Source organism: Coptis chinensis, chromosome 4 (genome assembly GCF_015680905.1).
Source record: "Coptis chinensis isolate HL-2020 chromosome 4, ASM1568090v1, whole genome shotgun sequence".
NCBI lineage: Eukaryota > Viridiplantae > Streptophyta > Magnoliopsida > Ranunculales > Ranunculaceae > Coptis > Coptis chinensis.
Genome location: NC_141459.1, coordinates 97,786,024 through 97,799,663, shown reverse-complemented (window position 1 = coordinate 97,799,663; position 13,640 = coordinate 97,786,024). Strand labels below are relative to the sequence as shown.

At 36.0% G+C, this 13,640-nt stretch overlaps 1 protein-coding gene across 2 annotated transcripts; it reads left to right on the top strand.

Annotated features, from left to right (window-relative positions):
* The first annotated feature begins 2,970 nt into the window (after nt 1-2,970).
* Nucleotides 2,971-12,482, top strand: LOC147506065 (heat-inducible transcription repressor). 2 transcript variants are annotated; one of them, XM_086558379.1, is made up of 11 exons: nt 2,971-3,110; nt 4,158-4,439; nt 6,281-6,358; nt 6,454-7,016; nt 8,719-9,348; nt 9,466-9,620; nt 9,749-9,960; nt 10,671-10,804; nt 10,929-11,281; nt 11,367-11,470; nt 12,245-12,482. In XM_086558379.1, the coding sequence occupies exons 2-11, from the start codon at nt 4,163-4,165 to the stop codon at nt 12,301-12,303; spliced, it is 2,565 nt and encodes an 854-aa protein (XP_086414505.1). In that variant the 5' UTR covers nt 2,971-3,110; nt 4,158-4,162; the 3' UTR covers nt 12,304-12,482. The 2 variants fall into 2 exon arrangements, with proteins under 2 accessions (XP_086414505.1, XP_086414504.1); XM_086558378.1 differs by having other exon boundaries at nt 11,749-12,482.
* Nucleotides 12,483-13,640: the final 1,158 nt, after the last annotated feature.

The window sequence follows — 13,640 nt, the reverse complement described above, 5'->3', positions numbered from 1 at the left end:
AGCACACAGTTTCATAAAATCCGTACGATTTTTCTGATCTAAATCGAGTAGGTTTTACATGAAGAAGATTTTGCTCAGCATGTTCTATTCGATACGGGTGAACCGAGGATCATGGTAGTCGTTCACGAAAAGCCAAACTTTTAATCATTTCTAATGATAACTAAGTTATAAAGTTGGTTGTTGAATTGGACTCCTTATAGACATTACATTACGTATCAATTCATAAACCAATCTTTTGCAACACCTTATCAATTCCCAAACCAAACTTTTGCAACACCTTCTCACTCAATGTGTCAAAATATTGTCATGCAACCATTTGGTAAGTTTACAGTTACTTCGAAACAAAAAACAAAGTTAATATATAGTGTTTGACCACCACATCAAGACATAAATAGTACTACCTAATACGACATACATAATTTTTATGTCTAGAAATTATAGATTAATTTTATGAACAACACCACCAAAAGCACAATTGAACAAGTAGAAGACGAGTCAATAAGCACAAGTGAATAACTAATATGTTGGTTACCAACATACTATTCTCAAGAATACCAAACACACAGAAAATATGACTAGCTTGCATTGGAATGGTACATATCAAATCCAGTTCAACCCCCGATCCCTATTTTCTGAATAATAAAAAATAATAAATGGCTTCAGATGCATAAGTGGACAACATGCAATGATTGATTAAGTGTAGTCAGAGCACGCAAAAAACAAAATCTACCTATAATTTCAGAAAAGTATTACAAGAGATCAGTTATTGCCTGTTCAATTTTAGAGAACTTCACAAAAGAGTCCTCAAAAATCGACAAATCAAAACAGTAAAGATTCTCCATCATCCATGCCATTTAGGCAGCACATTGCTACCCATTTGGAGTCCCCAACTAAGAGCAATTTGTGCATGAGTCTTCACCAATTTCTCTGACACCATACTTAATCTTAGATGTTTACGCACAATACTTTTTAGCCATGCTGAACCAGGAGAACCTAATGGTTAATATCATATCCCTACAAAGTGAAGGCCAGATATGGAAAAATGCTCTGCAAAGAGGGGTATAATATTAAAGTTAGAAGTTTAAGTTCTTTAAAACTTATAACTCACGGATAGGTGTACTCCGTTCAATTGGCAAAAGACACGCAACTGAGATTGTTGCCAAGTTGGGTGGCATTCTACCTGATTGACAACAGCAAGGACACTTGAAACTTCCAAAAGCTCTCCCAACTTTTTTAACAAAAAAATTCTAATACCAATAACACAAGACTTGCCAAAATCATAAAGACCCTCCATTGTTTTCCAAGGTACTAGGAAATTCAGGTTGGAAATTCATGTGAATCTATTACAGTTTTCACACATGGGCGATTGTATGTGGCGGTTTTAAGAACAATATCTAGACAGGGATTGAGATATATATCTAAATTATCTGGACAATGTAGTTGAATCATTAAAATGTGAGAATAAAACATCATTAATGATTTGACCTTATTTTGGATGTAGAAACTGGAGCATGTATACTAATTACTCAAAGTAACACACATGCAAATATACAATGATATACACTAATACAGTGGTACACAATTACACATGACCAAGTACAATAAAGATTGGAGAACAAAATTTTATTTCTCTAATATAATAGACCCACACAGGAACAAAAACAACTTATCTGGCCTATTAGTTTAAAAATCTCAACAAAAAAAGAATGGGCTTCTCATAACATCCAATATCATCACTATTACTTAAGCAATTCAACAACTGAACCGTCTCACATTACTGTGAACTAAAATACTTGACAGGTTAAAGAGGTGCTAAGGTGGGATGGTCAACGAAGTAGTATATTTCTAAGGAAACAATAAACAATGCAACAATATACTATACATATATTACTACAGATTTAATCAATTACCAATTCTCTATAACAGATTTACTCATTGCACAAAAAAATATATTTAAAAACAAATATATCAAATAAATACCTGCAATAACACTGTCAAAAACGAAGAAGAACTGTTGAAGGAGACAAATGCAACTGATGAATAACATAAAAGGAATTTAAAAATCCAAAAAGAATATAATAACTTCAAATTAGTCTAAAGAGAAATGAATTAATAACTTCATTCTCATCAGTTTCAAGTTTCAACTAAAAAATTGGACACGGGGTTTCACGAAAAAAGGTCGAAATAGGAGACACCAAGACACATGCTCTAACTTAAGAGACACGTACTCTTTACTCTAATAACAACAAAGTTTGGACCAATTACAATAGCCAAACCCAAAGCCCACTAAAGTACCAGCTATTAAAGTCGGTTTATATGTAAGTCGAATCCGATATGATGCTCAATAGTCTCAATTCAAACATATGAAACAAGTTAGCATGCAGTACTAAAAAATCTGCAATAATTGGAACAATATATACGTGCAATATTTTTAGGGTTTGGAGGGATGACATATCTGACTGCAGACTATCTTTCTAAACAATGCAAGTCACAAGAATAAGCATAATAGTTTTGAAAATATTTTTTTTTGTAAACTCTATTTCAATTTGGAAACTTCAAGTGATGATAGTAAAATTAGTAGTGGGTCACTGCCTCATTGGTTGGGTTAGTTGCTTATACTCTTAAGAGTCTTACGCGAAAGAGCCACACATTTTGTACTTGAATTAGACCATAAATTTTTTAAATATAAAAACTATTATATATAATAAAATATTTCTTTTACATCATGAAAGATACCTAAAAGATTCGGACAAAATCTAGTTAAAACTAAACTGAAAGTGGTTAGTTTAATGTGGTGTTCTCCAGTAGAAAGAGTTTATTTGACTTGGGTACGAACTGGTCACAATTGAACTCGTCTGTTTTTGGAGTTTAGACCGGCTCAATTGGGCCCAAATAACAAATATGCCCCGGCCCAATTAATAAATCCATGTTTGAAAGATATATCAGATAAATTGGAGGATTAATTTGTGTTTTAACAAAACAAATGATCCAACCTCATTTCTCTATTCTTCTTCTCACTCTCTCTTATTCCACACGGTTCTACTCAAATTCTTTGCTTCACCCACGCACAAGTTCCTGATCCCAATTCTCCCAACAATTTCATCTATACTGTAAGTATTTTTTTTTTTTTTTTTTTTTTTTTTTTTTTTTTTATCTATTCATTTGTTAGTTTGTATTACTTCTAATTTTGTTATAAATGTGTTGGAATTAATGTAACGTTTAGACAAAGTTGAGATCTTTTCATCTTTTTTATACAAAATTGTGATCTGGGTGTGCTTGCAAATCATTGTAAATCACAAAAATGCTCATTATTTAAGAAAATTTTATTGATTTGAAGCTTGTATAGTGTTGGGGTTACAGTGTTAAGTCTAGATCACAACAGTTGAGGTTATTATCTAGCATTTCTACAGCTTACGTACACACTTTGTGTAACATTAGATGGGTTTGTTAGATATTGAAATGCTATGTTAGAATTTTAATTTTGTTATATTAACTAAGTGACGAGATTGTTGAGGCCACACTACCTGTTTGGGTTATTGACACCCACCCTTCTTTAGTTATAAGTAGGGATATGATTTTTTTTCCCCTTTGAGTGTGGTTTATCGCCATATCCACACTGAGTTGCAATTACGAGGGAGATTGTGTTGCAACTTGCAAACCAATCATTACCTGAAGTAGACGATGTGGTTTTATTAGCTAAGTCTTCGTGATTAGATTAGTGGACTTGGTTCCTTACTGTGGTCCTCCTCTGTGATCATTTAAGGTGTTACACTGGTAGTTTTTATTGCATTGTGCTAACAATATAAGTTGAGAATTCGTGTCCATTGAATTTGTGAAAGATTTTGTTCCAAACTCTCAAGAGTTTGAATTATCACCTCCCTTGAATCCACCATTGGATTGAATCTTTGACAACATAAAGTTTTAAAATCTAATTTGGAGATTCCTATTCGGTGGTGAGTTTGGGGAGGTGAACATTCAAAGTATCTAGAAGTGTAGAATAAAATCACAGTCGTATTGAGTTTCACATTCATAGCATTTGAAGAAGGCTTTTATTCTTTCCTTGAAAACAAATATTTTTTGTTGTTATACCTTTTCTTTTACTATAAGAAAACTTGAAATCCTATAGGAGTCCTGATAAACTGCATGTATCATTTTAGGGACGATGAATTTCTTGTTGCGGAGTGCACAGCCTGTAGTCCCAGATCAGCCAACTAGTCATGATCTCTCTGCAGATTTTCGTCCTGATTCTAAAGCACCAACTACTTTGGAGGGCCTAATTGCAGATCATACTTTTCTGCAGCCTGAAAATGGTGATAGAGATAATGGAGTTGGAGGTCAAAGCGGTGGTATTGGGGTTTCAAGTGCAAAGAATGAAGTCCCAGTTGTTGGAAACCATTCAGATGTTACCGAACTTGAAGGATGGATAACTATTCCATGCAGTAATACCTCTAGAACTCTTTTATGACTATCTTCACTTGAGTGTACAGAGTTATACACACATAACACTTGGATGCATCGATATACATTTGCATCTATTAGAAGATGTCACCAATATACATTTGCATGTACAAGATGTCCTTTCCATGTATTATTTAACTCTATAACAAAACTAGGAGGATAAACTTCTGACATTTTAGTTTAATGTCATAATAACATGATGATATCAGAATGTTGCAAAGTTAACCACCATCAGATTTAATTTTATAGGAAATATGACATGGGTTCTGCAGTTTTCAATGTTTTGCCTGAATATGTCATATATTTAAGCATTGTTGAATTGCTGTGTTGTATGGAAAGCTTACCCATCTTCTATCTGCTTTTTACAGTGCAAAGTTTGTGCATTGTTAACTTCTGATGAACAGATAAATGGTTCTGAGGAGTCTTTTATATATTCTCATCGGCCAGATTTTTCTTAGTGTCGTAAACTTCAAACTTGACAGAATGTATACAAATAAAAGCAGATAAACCAGCATATTAAGAGAAAGTTATGATTTTATTGAACATGTGGTTGTAATTGATTTGAGATGGTTGAGTCATTTAGCATTAGTTTCATGGATTCTTCTACTTTGATGGGGTGTGAAGTACTTATTTTGATGCAAGTCAGACACTAGACTTGATATTGTTAGAAAATGTGTTTTGATATTTAGAGGAAGTTACCATATTCATGGTGAAAAACATCTTGTAAAGCTTCTTTTTAGCTAACTGAGTCATTAGGCATTAGTTTCTTGGATTGTTCTAAACCTAAGTGACAGTGACATGGATATGTGCTAATATCTGACACGGCAAAATGCCAAATATTGAGGTATAATATCTTCAATCTGTTCGTGTGACGTATCCGATCGCGGATTTTTTTTAAGAATATGGAGTGTCGACGTTACATAGTTCTAAACTAATGGGGTGCTTTTACAATTGAACATGAGTCTGACACTCCATGTGGTTTATGTTTCAAAACATGTGGTCTCTCTCTCTTGCTCTCGCCCCCCTCTCCTCCTTAAAACAGCGTAGTTCACTTACAATGCCGCTTAGGATAGAATTTAAAGGTGAAGTAGGATATATGATCACCTCATAGGTTTCCTATTCAGGGTATTAGTGAGAATTTGTGGACCAAGTATAAAGTTTCTGTTTACAGATAAAAAGAAAAGTACAAAGTTTCTGTTGATACCTTGAGTTTTTCACCTTCGTGGTACTTATATAGTTATATGCCAAGCGTATCTTGGTATGTCTTGCATGTTAACTGGAAACTGATTGACTAAAGTGAAAGTTCGTAATTTATTTTTCAAAAAGGGAAAAAAAAATACTATCAGATTATGAAAGGTTAAACTTTGTATAGATAAACTGCTCTGTGGAGTTGTCATTATGTAGGCAGAGTGGAATGACCCACCCATATCACATGCCAATATATGCTCCTAAGCTTGTATGCACTTGTGGGTTAGCTGTCATTGTCAGATGCTGGCCTTATTACATTAAACAGAACTTTCAGTAAATTGGATGTTTGATGATATGACATAGGAAAAAAGGCTGTTTCATTAAATGCAATATCTTTTATTTTGGTATCGACCTTTCTAATCTTTGTAAATCTCAGTTGTTAAGTTGTTTGTCCAAATCTTTTGAGGGGTAAACTTTATTCGCATTCTCTGACTTTCAATGCCATCTGTTGTAAAACATCGTAATGATCGTAATTGCATTTTTCTTTAAAGCCTCAGTCTGCAACTAATAAAATTTGATATATCAACTACTAGTTTTTTTCATGGTAATCCTGATTGTTAATATGCATTTGCAGAGGAACTTCCTGAAAATTGGCGTGATGCACCAGATATACTTACATTTCGTGCTTTGGACCGCTCTTTTGTCTTTCCTGGTAGTTATGTAATTTTGTTATGCTTACAATTTCAAGATTGGCATGTCCTCCTTTATTTGTTTCTTACATTGAGAGCTCACTCACATTTATCTCAGGTGAACAGGTTCATATTTTAGCATGCTTATCGGCGTCCAAGAAGGATATGGAAATTATAACTCCATTTAAGGTTGCAGCAGTGATGAGTAAAAATGGTAGTCTTGGACACGATCCAAAGCAGAAAGATGAGAACACAGGAAACGATTCTAATTCTGTCGCTGATCAAGGGACTGGGAGTAGCATGCATCTATCTGCTGTTAGTGAAAATGCAGAACAGAATGGTGAAAACCTTTCAACAAAGGAGACGGTTGATATCCAAGCTGATATTACTGCAAGCGAATCTCTTGTTAGAATGGAAAACCACAAGAAACGGACTGAAGCACAGCTGGAAAGATTCAGGAACTCCCACTTCTTTGTTAGGATAGCAGAGTCAGATGAACCACTTTGGTCAAAGAGAAGTGTTCGGGATTCTTCATCAGCAACTTCCAATTTGGTTAGGGATAATTTCACCACAACCGAAGCTAATGCATATATTGACCGAGGAAGTTTTGATGCCAGTGTCTCCGGTGGCGTTGCTCGGAATGCTGTCAAGTGCTATGCTCTTTCTAATGGGGATATAGTGGTATGCTTCATATAGTTTCTACCCTGTTTATCAAAATAATATCTTCAATAACTGTACATGTAAAGGCAGGTTTTCTATATCTAACTAATAATTGAGTGACTTTACAAGATATAGGGAGGAGTTTGTTTGTAACTGAGTTATATTTGACTGACCACTTTATTAGTATAAGCCAATGATAGTGTAGCTCCCGTAGATTTCTCTTCAAAAAAAATTAAAATGATCAATGAAGTAGCTGGTGCTGAGCTAAATAAGAGAGTTGAAGTGGTCTAGATTTTAGAAGTGTCTAAAGATTGGTCATTGGCCATGTTATTTCATAATCCTGAACCTATGAATTTGGCCTATTCACCCCCTGCCCCCTAAAAAAAAAAAGTTAAATAAAGAGTTGTAAAAACTCTGTGGGCCTTTACTGCTTTGTTGTTTTGTCTATGTAAACTAATTTACTATAACTTCTCCAGCTACAACATACATTTATGGAGAAGGATATTATGACACACTAAAATGACACATTAGAATGACCCATTTTGTGGTCCACATGGAGAAGAATTAAGGGTTCATTTTTTGTGGATTTGTTCTCCACATCATGGCGATTATGCTCACAAAACTTTAGCCCATTTGGATGTATCTAACCTTGCCAAAAGCTGTGTTCATTTTTAGGATTTATCGACCGGTTTGCAGTTATTCACTTTTGCGACGGTCTTTTGACAAGGCTATAGACATTTTCAAATGGGCTGAATTTTAGTGAAGATGATCTTATCCACATGCACCCAACAAACGTGTCATTTAAAGTGTTATTTTTGGTGTGTCATATTTTTTTCCCCCTACATTTATTATACGAGATATACTCTGCTATACTGTAACAGTTCCACTATTTTGGTGTTCTATGCATTCCAGATTAATAGCCTCGATACAGATTCATATGTAGGAGAACAAAAACGTTTACTCTATATAAGTATATATCTAACATTATGTCCACTGCCTGGACCATTGCGACATTCTATATGTCTAATGTTCAGTTCCACTTGTTGACATGTACCCCAGAGGAGGTGCATTCTCATGCCTTGGATAAATAATTATCTAAACTAGAGCATAACTCAGTTAACAAGTTAATTCAGCTGCTCAGTTATATGCATCAGCCACTCAAGAGAAAGGATACAGTGGGCCCACAAGTGATAGCTCTTCCAACTGACAAATTTCAACTGGCGGTTTGGGTTCATGAGTCACCCGATTTTAGTTTTATTGATTCGTAGTCTACTTATGTACGCGAAGAGCAGAATGGGATTCTGCTCCCAATGACCACCAATGAATACTTAAGAGCATGGCAAAATCCACTTTGTTGTTATCATGCATCTTGAGAGTCGACCATATCACATTCGGATTGCCAGAACTGGCTCACTTTGTTAGTTGGTCAAAATGGTCTTACTACCATTATTGATAACTGGTGCAAATGGGGAAAAAAAGAAAAGAAAGAAAGAACGAAAGATAAGAAACTAGCAGGAGTCAGTAAGAAGAATATTAACTTTAGCACTTTTTATAATTTTGCTCTGATTCTTCATATACATTCAGTGACATTCTCATCTTTGTTTTTGTGTAATTTATCTATTTACTGTTTTGGTGTCATTATAAATTATTGTTATGGTGCCTGGAAAAAACAGCATGGGCACTTTCTGATTCTCATCTCATTTTCTTGTTTGTAAGGATGCAGATGCTTTTACAAGTGAATGTTGGAATGCATTTTTTGAACGATCCCATCCTTGAAGTTCTTCAATTTGAAAAATATCAGGATAGAAATCAAAACCTTGCAAATTCTGAAAATTTAGTTCATCTAAATGATCCATGTGGGGAATTGCTTAAATGGTTACTTCCTTTGGACCGTACTCTCCTCCCTCCAGTTCGTCCATTGTCCCCTCCTCCTTTGAGCTCAAGTTTAGGTATTGGCAGTGCATCTCAGAAGTCGTCTTTTTCTTCCTCATCTGGTTCCCATCTCTTTTCTTTTGGTAACTTTAGAAGTTACTCTATGTCTTCACTTCCTCAAAATAGCACACCACCTCCTGCTATCACAACATCCAATTCTAGGCCCAACTTTGATCTAGACGAATGGGATCGCCTCTCGCCCCAGAAATCGTTGGATGGTCCAGAAGCTGGAAATGCGGGGCTTCTGTCTTTTCGAGGTGTGTCACTGGAACCAGATAGATTTTCTGTTCACTGTGGACTTGAAGGTATATACATACCTGGTCGAAGGTGGAGAAAGAAAGTTGAAGTTATCCAACCAGTAGAAATCCACTCTTTTGCAGCTGAATGCAATACAGAGGACCTCCTCTGTGTGCAGATAAAGGTGACCTATGTTTTTCACGTACAAAGTTTCGTTGATTTCTAAATATATCCTTTTGAACTTGGATAAATTAGATGAAAAATTTGCTGTGTAACTAACTTCCCTCCACCCCTTTTGCAGAATGTATGCCCACCACATATACCAGATATTGTTATATATTTAGATGCTATAGCAATTGTTTTCGAAGAGGCTCCAAAGGGTGGACCACCTGTATCCTTACCAATTACATGCGTTGAAGCTGGAAATGACTACACTCTACCAAATATGCCCCTCAGGCTGGTTTCTTTTTATATGTTTTTAAAAAAATATATATTTTTATTTATTTCATAATTTAGTTTATCATCTTCATCGTTAAACTCAATCTTATGATAACTGTTCCATGTTTTCCTTTTAATCATTGCAGAAGAAATGAAGAACACTCCTTCATACTCAAACCAGCCACATCTATGTGGAGTAGTAATAAGGTTCATAGTGGAAGAAGCTTGCAGCAATCGCATTCAAAGTCCAGAAGTGCAGTACCGAATTTGTATCTTCCATCAAAGATTGCTGAAGGGAAGAGAATTTCAAGTGCTGATCAGTATGCAGTTTTAGTATCATGTCGATGCAACTACACTGGTAATGAAACTACACCATATTGAAAAGCTTGAGAGAATGTTTTGTACACCTGCCTACCTGAGACTGTTGTGCACTTGTGCAACTAGGACAGCATCACAGTAGTTTTGTGCAGACAACATACACACGTCAAGCTTGTGCTGACTTAACTAAACTCTTATGACCCTTTCAGTATATGATGACTTATATAGGCACATCTTGTATGCTTAGTGAACTACAGTCTATTTTAAACCATTTCTCTCAACCCATGTAACATGTTCAACATGGATCCAAGGTGTGATAGGCACCTTTAAGAAGCCCTTGACCTTTGAGGTACTGACACAATGTAGACTAGTATCATATTTGGCTATAAGACCTCAAGTGTTAGAAAAACCAATTTTGAAAGGATTAAGTTATGGGAAATGTAAAAAACAAACACTACCATACAACCTATGCTCTGGGTTGTATATAGTAGTGGAAATGTTTGTCGATATAAGAATTTAGATCTTGAGGATGTACACAACTCGTAGATGTTTATTTTAATAGAAAAACATGAAATTAAAGTGTGCCACGGCCTTATGTTTTGGGTTGTATCAAGTTTGTTCCCTGCAGGTTGTCTATATTTTAACTTTGTGAAATCTATATATATAATGATATTTTGTCCTGGTCTTCAATTTATAATGCATATATAAGTACAATTATACCTTATCTTATCCTTGTTTTGCTCTGCACAGAGTCTAGGTTATTTTTCAAGCAACCAACCAGTTGGCGACCACGTTTCACAAGAGATCTCATGATCTCTGTTGCATCTGAAATGTCCGAACAATCACTTGGGCCCAGTGGAGGACTCACCCAGCTTCCGGTTCAGGTTTCATAAGAATGTTTTGAAGTTGATTTAATTCTATGCCTCTAATAAGTTTCAGTCAATGTAATGGAAAAGAAAAGATAACTGTGTAATTATACTGAGATTGCACTACTTCTAATAATTTCAGGTGTTAACGCTTCAGGCTTCAAATTTAACTTCAGAAGACCTAACCTTAACAGTTCTTGCTCCCGCATCATTAACTTCACCCCCTTCAGTGGTGTCCTTGAATTCTGCACCATCTACGCCAATGAGCCCATTTGTTGGTTTCTCTGAGTTTGCCGGAAGAGTAAGTGGAGAGAGACGCAGTACTGGTATGCATAGGCCGAGTTCCATGCCTCGTGTATCAGAGAATCAGAAAGAAAAGGTCGGTGGAGCAAGATCTGTTTCTTTTGATGAGCAGACTGTTTCCATCTCTGATGTGGTTCCAACATCTGGTTTGGGCTGTACTCACCTGTGGTTGCAAAGTGCAGTTCCTCTCGGGTAAGTTATCATTCTTATAGTATTATTATTCTTTCTTGTCAATGTTAGATGGTGTGGAGGATAATTATATATTTTGCTGTATCAGGTGTGTTCCTTCTCAATCCACTGCCACTGTCAAGCTGGAGTTACTTCCCTTGACCGATGGGATAATCACCCTTGACACTCTGCAAGTTAATGTCAAGGAGAAAGGTATGCACTGATTCCTGAACTACTTTATACGTTTCTTGATCTTATATTCATATATGCTTGAGGTATAGGCAGATTTTTAGACGAAACACCTTGAATTTAAACACCTTTTTGCTTTATCTAAAGCATAATTAATCTTTTTATAAGGAGGCTACATTCCCAAACTCTCACCTTAGCTGCTACCTCCATGCTTGGACATGGAAAATGTCTATTAGTCATGGACGATATGGAGATGTGGTTGCCAACTAACATCCTAATTGAATGATTCATCAACTTAACAGGTCTGACTTATATCCCGGAACACTCCCTGAAGATTTATGCAACTTCCAGCATTGCGACTGGGATCATTTAAGATATTTTCAGACTCCACTCGCAATTTCAATCCCACTTTTTACTAAACATGTCAATATATCCACAATGCTTTCCAATGGTTCTCCGAGTTGGGTGGAATGCAGCTGTTGCTTATTCTTATGCGCACCAGAGAGATACATGCCATTAGTTCTTCCTGGAGTTGTGGGAATGGGGTTTGTTATGCTGACTAGAATGACTCGAGGTATCTGAGAGACGGAGGCGGGTGGCATCCCCGAAATGGTTGTTCAACCCATGTCATAATATAGACCATTGTCTGTAAATGGCATTCTTTTTCAATTCCCTTTGCGGGAAAGAGAATCAGAAATTATACTCCCTTGTAAAAGAAAATAGTTGAGTGGTTTGATGTTCATGTCCCTTCCAAAATAAAAGCAGGGCATTCATAGATGCTTTACATATGATTTTCAGTTTTCAACCATGATGGAGACCGTGATGGAGTATTTTGGGAGTTGTGCTCCACCATTTGAAGCATCCCTTGCGAGTTCTCTTCTTTACCATAACCTTGAGTGAGTGAGTGAGTGAGTGAGTATGTCTTCTATTCTGATTTCCTTTCTAATCATGTACGTTACTAACATCACGCTTGTGCGTATCTGTATATGCAGCTCGTAGAGTTTCTTTATACTATATCAGTTATTTTGTTAGCGAAGTATGCGAAATGGTACTGAATATGGTTTATGGTTTGTAATGAAAGTCTAATTTCAAATATATACTAACATTCTGCCCCCTGTATATTGGCTGTCAATATAAAATATAGTCCAAGCTCCTTTATAAACCATCTGCCAAAAACTGCTGTTAAAGGAATTTTGGCGAGGAAGAACTGCATACCAGTTCCGAGCACAAGGCGATCTCTGAATCCTCTGACATTCAAGTTGAGCAGAGCACCTAGTCTGAAAAGGTATTGCAGCGAGTAGAATTGGAGCTTTTTAGTTTCAATCAGAAGACCAAAAAATATAGGTCACTAGAAATATGTACAGAGTTGCTCCTGCATTTCATATGGCAGAATGTACTCACGTGGTAGTGAACCTTGACTGGATTGGATTAGCTATGGATCAGTGTGACAAATTAAATTTTTTAGAACACATTTCTCAATTTGCTACAAGCGTAACTGATCGTGACACAACACGATGAAAAGGGGCTATTTTCTAGATAAGGTTACCGCCGTGAAAGTTTTTGCACATGGTAAAATTGCAGTGTGTAACCAGAATGTGTTTAAAATTATACTAAACATTTATCAACTAATAGTTTAATAACCTTCGGAGGTGCATATAGTGGTCCACCACGAGCAGGTTTCACTAACCATGCTTCTCGCTATCGCCTAATTTTACACTAAATTAGTTGCGATTATAATACACACAGATGAAATTACATATTAGTAGCAATTATCTAGGCTTCTGATATTATTGAGGCTAACATTCTCGCATAGGAATCAACAAATCCATGGACAAAGTTGCTTTTAGGATACCAATTCTTCCAAAATTTTCGACCCCATCCCCCAATTTTGGTGATACTGATGCATTTGCCGCACCCATTTTTAAGAAATCAAAGTCCGGTAACTACTCTTACCCTTCAAGCACAAGTAAGAACTCAAATTGGAAAAGTTCAAAGGCGTGAAAGTAATGTCTAAAATGACAATCCAAACTGCAGGCATAAGCATAAGCACAAGTAAATACAAAATGGTCAGAAACTCTCTTTGCCCGAAATTGTGTTTCAAGTTTCGTTAGCTACTTTTAGTCCCACATCATGCAGCTTAAAATGGGCAAACAGGAGAGCATGTATAAATATTGGATGGGTAGCACTGGAAAAC

Coding starts and splice junctions, on each gene's coding strand:
- LOC147506065 (XM_086558378.1), top strand. CDS start 4,163: ATGAATTTCTTGTTGCGGAGTGCACAGCCTGTAGTCCCAGATCAGCCA. Junction 7,017..8,718: donor TTTCTAATGGGGATATAGTG/GTATGCTTCATA, acceptor GTAAGGATGCAG/ATGCTTTTACAAGTGAATGT. Junction 9,621..9,748: donor CTACCAAATATGCCCCTCAG/GCTGGTTTCTTT, acceptor TAATCATTGCAG/AAGAAATGAAGAACACTCCT.